The sequence below is a fragment of the Prunus persica genome, chromosome G1 (assembly GCF_000346465.2).
Source record: "Prunus persica cultivar Lovell chromosome G1, Prunus_persica_NCBIv2, whole genome shotgun sequence".
Classification (NCBI taxonomy): Eukaryota; Viridiplantae; Streptophyta; class Magnoliopsida; order Rosales; family Rosaceae; genus Prunus; species Prunus persica.
Window position 1 is genome coordinate 6,433,387 of NC_034009.1, and position 9,610 is coordinate 6,442,996.

At 37.2% G+C, this 9,610-nt stretch overlaps 1 protein-coding gene across 1 annotated transcript; it reads right to left on the reverse strand.

The window, feature by feature from the left end:
* LOC18791249 (AAA-ATPase At5g57480) lies at positions 6,465-9,283 on the reverse strand. Its single transcript, XM_020556011.1, has one exon. The coding sequence runs from the start codon at positions 8,386-8,388 to the stop codon at positions 6,793-6,795; it is 1,596 nt and encodes a 531-aa protein (XP_020411600.1). The 5' UTR covers positions 8,389-9,283; the 3' UTR covers positions 6,465-6,792.

Here is a 9,610-nt window from a genome sequence, read left to right on the forward strand (position 1 = left end):
GCATAACATTCTAAACTCAAACTGTTACCAAAACAGAAAGTAGGTATATAATTAGAAGGGTGTCCAATATAAGAACGTGACAGAATACTGATAATCTAAAAATTGAGTGTGAAATATATTGAAAGCATATATGAAGAAGAAACAAAGCTTTACTCCTGAAAATGATTTTAGAAACAAAAATATTAAAGCAGAGCAGGAGGCATAACTCTCTTATCCATGCAACCAAATTGTGTTCCCCAGCAGCCCTCGAATTGTCAATTGCCTTTCTTCCGGTAATGATTTCCAAAAGAACAACCCCAAAGCTGTATACATGTGATTGCATATTCAGGCGCACAATATCCATAGGTTCTAACTTTGCCAAGCCAAAATCAGATGGCTTTGGACCAAGTAGGCCCAAACGGTGAGAACTGGGAACCGAATCGGACTGTAACCAATCTGGTTGGGTTTGGTTCTAATTTAAGTTTTGTATAAAAAAACCAAATTGGACCATATGAAAAGTACCAATTCCGATTCCTGTTTGGGGTGAGAATCAGGCGGAATCGGACCATGCTCCGGCATACCCAAAACGACCCTTATTGGGCTCTTTTTCCATTTCTGGTTCAAACAATCTGTTTTCTTTTAGTCTCTGTGCTGCTGTTGCTGGTATAGCCCGGGAGAGCTTGAAGTTGTATATTTTTTCTTTTTTCTCAGTTCCGATAATAAATAAATAAATAAAGCATTGAAGATTCTTTGACTGATACCACAACAGTATCCTTACCCTTTGAATCCATTTTCACACATAAGCACCCTCAAATATTTATAACAATTTACTCTCCATCATGTTTTATCCCACATCATATAAAACGCAGGCTTGTTGGCACTTCTAGTTACCTATTATTAGTCAAATTTGTTTTGTTCAACAAGGTCTTGGTCAAATTTGTTTTGTTTTGAGAGGTTATCTTCCTTAAGTGACGTTGAAGTAAAGTAAGAAAATGACAGATTGGAATTCAAATATCATCATATGTAAAAAGAAAACTGATATGTTTGTCGTAGTTGTGAGAACACATAATTTAAATGGTGGAAAGATTTAATTCCAGCCATGTATCCACTGTCAGTTGAGCTTGAGATCAACATACATGAGGTACATGATCTGCCCTCTAAGAATACGTACCCTTAAAATTTTTGAAGTCTTAGGCATCTGAAGTTCTTTGGTTAAATCACACCAATGTACGAAGAACTCATATTTTTTTATGTAATAGTCGGCCATTGCATTTAGCTCGTAGAAATTTGTTCCCACATTAGTAAATAATGTTATTTTGCTCACATGAACCTTCCTAGGAAAACATATTTGGTTTCCTCTTCTTTGATACTCTTGTTTAATTTTCCACTTCAATTTTGGATCTTTTTATCTTTTCAAGTGATTGGACAGAAATCGATCCAAGATAAGTTCAGCATAGAAACGCAAACATTTAGCTGGTCAATTCACCAAATTGCTTTTATTGGTATGAGAATCCATGCCTTTCTTTTAACAGTATGAAATAATTATGAGAAATCATTCGTACTCCTGTTTGGTCTAAATTTGTAACGTACTATACAAACAATTGTCACCACTCCTTTTTCACCAAATCAGAATTTGATTCTTCTTCTGCTATCCGAATAAGTTTTTTTTTTCCCTAGTTTTTCCTCTGTTTTTCTTGGCCTGAAACTGTTGGGGTGTTGAAGAAAAGGCATTAGACATACCATTGGGGACCTAAAAAAATTGAAATCAAACTAACCACAAAAAGGATAAATTGGATGACCTCAATTTTTTTGAAAAGTACTTATTGTCATGTAATCAAATTAGCTTATAATGTCGTGACTTGTGAGCGTTGCAATTATAGTGGTAGAGTACTTATTTTGACACTTCCCAAGTTTCTCTCTTTTTCTTATTATTTTTTTTGTTGAGAAATTCTGGAATTGCATTCATAATTCAGCTAAAAAGCCACTAGCCACAAAGGGCCAATACAAACTAGCCACAGAGAGCCATTACAATAACGGAACGATCTAACATCAAAATTAAGACACTCTGAGGCTCCTCCACTAACGATCAAGCATGATCGAAGAAACTCTGACATACGCATCCTAATTAAGAGTGCAAACTCAAAACAACCAAAAATAGATAAAGCTTGAAAAAACCAAGCCATAACAATACAAATAAGACTCTCACAAAGGAGATGTGGAAAGCTCTCACAAATGAGAGATGAAAACTACACATAAAACTCAAAAAAGTCTATGTGACTTATCCCAAACATGAAGAAACCGCAAAAAGGATGGTGGTAGAGATCCAACACAAAATTGCGTGTGAAGATCTGACGCCGAGACGCATCCGCATGTGATGAGTGGAGGAAAATCATTATAAAATGAAAACAAATAGGGGAAGCCTTTTGTCTCTAAAAATTGAGGAAAAGAGGAGAAGGGAGGAAGGGAAAAGGGGAGAGGGGCATAAGAGAGGAAGGGAGAGGGAACGAAGAAGAGTGGCTTCCTCCCCTCGAAGTGAAAACGATTGTAGAGTGTTTTTTAAGAGAGAGGGAACTAGGGTTTTGAGAGAGGTAGACCTCCCGCTCTTCTCCTTATCTAAAATTAGGAAAGAAAAAAGAGTTAGCAAATTAATGTCATGTTCTAATGCTAGAATCCCAATCATTTTCATTTACATAAATTCACCATTGCCAACCAACAATATAAAACAAAGTACAGAGAACATACAAACCTCCTCACCCACCTGTCCACCTCCTCTACTAGGAAATACCACTATTTCTCTCCACCAAGAATGAAAAATCAGCATAATATATAAATTTGCAATTCTTTACTACAATACAAAAATGCTTATGTCTCCATCCACTATAGCTATATTGGAAATCTATAATTCTATACTGTTCTTGGGTCAACTTACTTATATTTTTTTTTTTTTTTTTTTAAATTTTGGAAATGTTATTATAGGGCCTTCCCGAGACTTCATGGTTATATTCTTGGTGAAGAATTTGTTTACCAATGGCCACATTGAGCAGCAAGGCCTGGATTTGCATATTTTTCCAGTGGTTCACAGATGCATGGAATGGAAGCGATATAGATTCTTCTTTTGACGAATTGCTGGCTGCATTTGTGACAATTATATTTTATTTTATTCGGATTTTAATCCATATCCATGTAATCTTATTTTAGTCCAGTCAACAAATTGGTCTAAGATCCTCATTGGAAAGTTTTTTTTTTTCCTTAGCTTTTCAGTAAGCCGCACACCATTGAATTTATTCTCATTTTTGGATATGCCAATGGAAAATGTACTTCCTTTATTATTTATTTATTTATTTGGTGGGACAAGTAACATGGCTCAATGGGGAACAAAAAGAATAAAAATCTTTCTGTTGATTGATTTCCATGGGAGAGATACTGAAAAATAGGACTATGTTGTTTAAGAGTGGAGTTCCCTGCTGGCTGGGTCAAAACATGTTGCATGCTTCACCTCCGACGTCTCATACTCAGTGAGGGGTCATGCGCGCATGCTCATCTTTATTTTAGATGTAATGCTCTCATGCTAAGTATCTGTATATTTATGATTAAATTTGGATCGCATATTCAAACGACTTAATTTGAACCGCACATTCAAATAACATACCGAACAACATGTAATATTTCACATTGATAATTTGGGAAGCTACGTTTTATTGAAAATTATTGTATGCCTGTAGGCCATTTTTTATGAGTTGGAGATTGCTAGTAAGAGTGGTTATTTGGCCATCATCATTGAATTGACCCATTCTAAGTGTGGTGTGGACTTGGTGGCTGCACCCTTTTTTTCAGCTTGATTTCAAGCTGCAAGCTCTTGATGACCAATGGGTCTTGTCGGATTCATCATTCTTATAGGGAGCCTCATTTTGTTGCAATGAAGCTAGCATTTCGTGGGTTTTGCTGGGGGAGGGGAAGACCGACACAAGACTTCTAGTGTAGGAACAAGTAAATGGTTAGGTGAAAGGTAATTACTTTTAGCTATTCGAGCTACAAGTTCTTTGAAGATAGATGGCTATTGCATTATGGTCATGAGATGCTTACATTCTACTTGCACTAAATTCTTGTTGGAAAATTTGGTTGATGGACGTTTCTTCTCCTGCAATACATCACGTAAAATAAATGTTTGAAAAATTATAATTTACATTGACTTATCAAGTTAAATAAAATTACTGTCAAATACTTATCTTTTAGAATGTAGAAACTAGGTCTTCATATATATAAGCTTGATGGGACTAAGAGCTTTAGGTTGAGGCATGTAATTACTGTCCTTAAGAGTAAATTTCGTCCCTCGAAAATAATGTCTCGATGTAACAAATATCCTTCAGGATACAACAATCTATGACCCATCTATGACCCTTGTAAACGTATTCTCACATTACTTGAGTCAAGTGAACTACTTTAATCTTTCCCATGAACCCAAACTTTGAAAAGTTTACAAAGAAACAAGAAGAGTTTAGAGGAGAGAATAGGAGAAAGAGACGTTTTGCAATAACAAAATTTCTTTATATATAGTAATATTATAGGAACAGTATATATACTTTAGCATGCTGCACATTATCATAAAAGTGTGTGGCGGAACTGGCTTTGTAGCGCATATCTATTAATAGAAGGGATTTTTTGTTTGTTTGTTTGTTTTTTTTTTGCATTATAACAACAAATTTGAAGTCATCCTCCCTATCGTTCTTCAGAAAGAAAAAAAAAAGAAAAAAAAAAAAGCTTTCTTCTCCAAATAAAAGTACTTTCTTCTACTCAAAAAAAATAAAAATAAAAATAAAAATCCTGGCTTCTTTCTCTTAAACTCTGATTTTCTAGTAAGTAATCATCATCATTCATTAATCTCTCTTTGGTTCCTTTTTTCAATCCTTTGACAATTTTTGTCACAAGAAAGATCAAATGGACTACCTTTGATTTCAATTGGAAGTGAACTTCTAGAAAAATCTTGATTGATGATTTCTCTTCTAAAAATTCAAGAAAATCAATTTTCAGACATTAAGTTTGTACTGGTTGTGTTTTTTTTTTTTGCCTTTTGGGGGAAAAAAACTATTATAATAGTTTTAATTCTTTAAATAAAGATAACAAATATAATATGAATGATTTTTTAATAGTAAGGAATATTTTTGTTATTACATGTTTATTTATGATGATTTTCAATTATAAGTATTTTATATTAGATTATGTGAGATTCCAATTCAAATTTATCACAGGACCCTCGAAATCTTAACTACTGCAACTTGTTTATTTGTATTAGGCGCCAGGGAGGGAGGATATTCCATGTTCGCCTTGGTTAAAGAATGAGAAAAAAAGTCAAAATTATTTGCATTTTATAATGCGTGCAAATAAAGCAGCAAAAGAAGGTGCACCTTTCATTCATGGTGTGATGCTTACTCACAAGGCATGTTTTTCATGAAACAAAAAACTTCACATGTCGCCACGTAGGCCAAGATCTACTCTAGGCTTGACAACCCAGTGCCTTTCCAACTCAAATATCAAAATCAACAACAACAACAAAAAAACGTCAACTTTTTACTCATTAGAAACCAAAACTTTCTTGCTGCTTTTTCCAACTCAATCCGCCTTTTCTAAACACAAAATCTGGGCCTTGTTTACCTGTTTCACCTTTTCATGCCTCCTTTTCCCAAACTACCCCCTCCTCTCTTCCTATCCATTGACACAGTTTTTTTTTTTTTCTTTTCTTCTCTTTTTTCAACAATATCATAATTATCATTACTACAAACTTAAGTACAAATCGACAACCCAAACTCAAAAATGTTCTAAGAAAAACTCAATTGGGCTACCAAACCCTTTTTCTTGTTTTCAAAAACAGCCTGTGATCAACAATGAAATACTTTTTTTGCCCTTAATCAAAGGCCCTCAATAATTTTTTTTGTTACAGGTTGAAATGACACCGGTAATATTAATAGTCAACTAACCCAGTAGAAAATGATCTTGACTTGTAGATTTGGATCTCAAGTTTAAACAGCATGTGTACACGAAAATAATATTCTTTTCTTAAGCCATGCACCTCACATTTTCACTTAATTACTAATAAAAACCGTGCAAAACTGAACCAAACCAAACCATGCCACTTTTGTCACAACAATGTCTTCGAGTTTCATCACTTGGTCACCACTAAAGTAGTTCTCTTTTTAACTAATGCTAACCATGGGATTTTGATCCAAATATATATGACCAGAAATGTTCATGTTCAAATAGTGTGACTAGTTTAATTCCAACATCTCCATCAAGAAGCAAATCTGGCCATGTGATCTCAGAAGCAGCAGCAGCTGAGCCAGCTAGCAAGGCGCAAGCAGCATATGCATAGAGGATAACAACTGATCAAAGATATGAACAGAAGCATTTGCACCAAATTTTTAACACATAAAGCAACGTAGACAAGAAATCATATGATATGGCCAACCAAACCACATGCAAATAAACAAGCCTTATCTATGGATCATATAATACAATAATATTGATATGATTATTCCTTTGGCTGCAAGTGTGCCAAGTAAATGGATTTTGATTTCATTATTGGAAACTACAAAGACAGATTTTTATAACATGTTAGAATTTGGATAATATTAGAACTAGAAAGCTTCTAACTTTTCTCATCCCAACAGAACAAAATTTGAAGATCCAATACTCCAAATGCAATAATCAATCAGCCTTTTGCCTTTCTCTTTTTCCAAATCTCCAACCCCATCTTCTCTCTGCTCTGCACCCAAAAAAAGAAACACAAAAAGGAAAAAGAAAACCTAACCTTGGTGACCTTCATTTTTCTATAATCTCATTGTCTTCTTTTGGATCCTTCTCATCACCTTTCTTGCAGCTGTCCTCAACAAAGTCACACCCTTCTTCTTTAGGGCTCTCCAAGGCCCTCTTCTCCTGCTCTTCTTCCTCCTCCTCCTCCTCCAAATCATGGCCTCCGTTAACCTTTTCCCTTGAACCACCCCCTGCATTGTTCTTCTCTGCCCTTGCCTTCAATGCCTCCAACAACTCCCTCACGGCGTTGCCCTTATCGCGCCGGTTCTTGATCAACACCTCACTCACATCAGCTGGTGTCATTCCAGCTTTTTCCAAAACCCCTTCAAACTCCTTCCCAATCTCCTCATCCAAATCACCCTCCTCATACCCCAAATAGTTCTTCAGCAGAATCTTCAACGCTGGATATGAACAGTGGCTCATGAATATATGCATATCCATTCTTCCACTTCTCAGCAATGCAGGGTCAAGCTTCTCAATGTGGTTGGTTGTGAACACAAAAATCCTCTCACTCCCACAACAAGACCACAACCCATCAGTGAAATTCAACAACCCAGAAAGTGTAATTGAATTTCCACCACCACCTTCTTCTCCAGGAACTGAAACACCACCCCCACCTCCTCTCATTTCCATTGAATCATAATAAGTCCTAGCAGAAGCTCCTCCACCACCACCATTGTTCTTCTTCCTGTTAGTCAAATTAATTGAACAATCTATATCCTCAATCACAATAATAGACTTGGAACTTGTCTTCATCAGCAATTTCCTGAGCTCAGAGTTGGTGTGCACCTCAGTGAGCTCAAGATCATAAATATCATACCCAAGAAAATTAGCCATTGCAGCAATCATACTTGACTTCCCAGTGCCTGGAGGGCCATACAGAAGGTACCCTCTTTTCCAAGCGCGCCCTGTCTTCTGGTAAAAGGCTTGGCCATTGGCAAAGTCCTTGAGATCATTCATAATCTCCTTCTTCACCTTTGGGTCCATAGCCAATGTGTCAAACGTGCTTGGATGCTTGAAGGGCACAGATTCCCAAGGATGGCCTCGAGAATCCAACGACCCACCTCTCGAATTTGTGTACAGAAGCCGATCCTGGTTTTTCCTTCGAATTTCGTTGGCCTTGTCCATTATGAAATCCAAGTAACTGTTGAGAATGAGGTACTTGTCTTTCTTCTTGATGCGCAGAGTGAAGCCTCTTTTCTCCTCCGGCAATGGCCGCCATGAGAACGTCTGGGATTGCCTTTGCGTGACCACGTGCTCCCAGAGGACGGTGACGCCATTGAAGGCGTCCACCATGCAGTCATTGTTAGAGAGCCCAAAAGTGATGGCGCTGGAGTTGAGGGCACGTGTCAGGCTGAGGCGGCTGCCGGAGATGGAGACGGTGGAGCTCAGGTAGAGCTGGACGGCGTTGTAGAGCTCGTTGGTGTTGACCCCGTCGATCTCCGTGATGTCGAAGTAGTAGTAGGAGGAGAACCAGTGGAAGATCTTGTTGAAGAGCTTCACGAAGGCGAAGCGAAGCTCTGGTGGGAAGACTGTTTGGAGGAGGCTCTGGCAGAAGGCTAAAACGCCTAGCAAAGAGGCCAAAGAAGTCCAATACTCTTTCATTTCTGGTGTGGTTTGAAAATCTATTTTGAATAAGATTTATGGGTTTTGTGTAATTGGGTTTTGAGGAGAGGAGGTGAGAGAATTCTTGGGATTTTGAGCAATTGGTTTTGCTCAATTTATAGAGGAGAGTGGTAGGATTTTAAGTGTTGCTTGGGTTTTTTATTTATTTAATAAAATGGTTTTTGCTCAATTTGTAGAGGGAGTGATGGGATTTTAAGAATTGGGTTTTGCTCAATTTATAGAAAAGTGATGGGATTTTGGAACCTTTTGAGTGTTTTGGCAAACGGGTTTTGCTCAATTTAGAGAGGGAGTGATGGAGTTTGGAGCTCTTGGGTTTTCTAAGCAATGGGTTTTGCTCAATTTATAGAGGGGAGTGGAGTGGTGGAGTTTTGGAATTGTTTCTCTGAAATTAGTGGATGAGAGAGGGAGAGAATAAAGCAAGGGTGAAAAAAAAATGCTTGAAAAGGGAAAAGGGACTAGCTTTTGAAATGGGGAAAATTGGCTGGCCAAGGAGGGATATAAGTACAAAGGAGAACAGCAAGAGAAGGGGCTAAAAAACAAAAAGGGTTTCTGGAGTTTGGAGTTGGGAAGAATCAGAGATGGGGCCTATTGGGTTTTTGGGTTGAGAGGTTGAGTGATTTCCAGGGGGTTCTGTTGGACTTTTTCCCTGTACAATATTATGGAGGATTTGAAAGAGTTGCTCACTTGCTCTGTCATGAAGGACCAAAGGATTGTGAAATGAGAGGAGATGATATTGCAAGATCTTGGAATGGGACAAAGAATGTGGTTAACCATTGGAGGGTTTTACTGATAGCTGCAGCCCCTGCTTATAAATCAAGTTTTAAAAAAATCTGAGGGGAAATACTTTGATAGGGATATGTGCATGTGGGGTTTGCAGGCATGATATAATGCAATTCTTCACATTATTATAATTTAAATTTTAATGAATTTACCAACTTAACAAAATAGTTTGAAATAAGAAAGGAAAGCAGAAAGAATATTGGACCCACTAAGCTCTTTTGGGTCACATGTCAAACATATTTATATGGTGTTTGTGTTTAGAGGATGCAATATGCACATCCTATGGTTTGTTAGTTACTAATTGCCACATATTCTGCCAAAGTGGCTTCATTTAGTGAAGGAAATCTTGAAAGACCGAGAAGATTTTAACTTTGAAATTAACATCATTGGGAACTGAGGCGCCTATTAATGCATGTGTAGG

Coding starts and splice junctions, on each gene's coding strand:
- LOC18791249 (XM_020556011.1), bottom strand. CDS start 8,388: ATGAAAGAGTATTGGACTTCTTTGGCCTCTTTGCTAGGCGTTTTAGCC.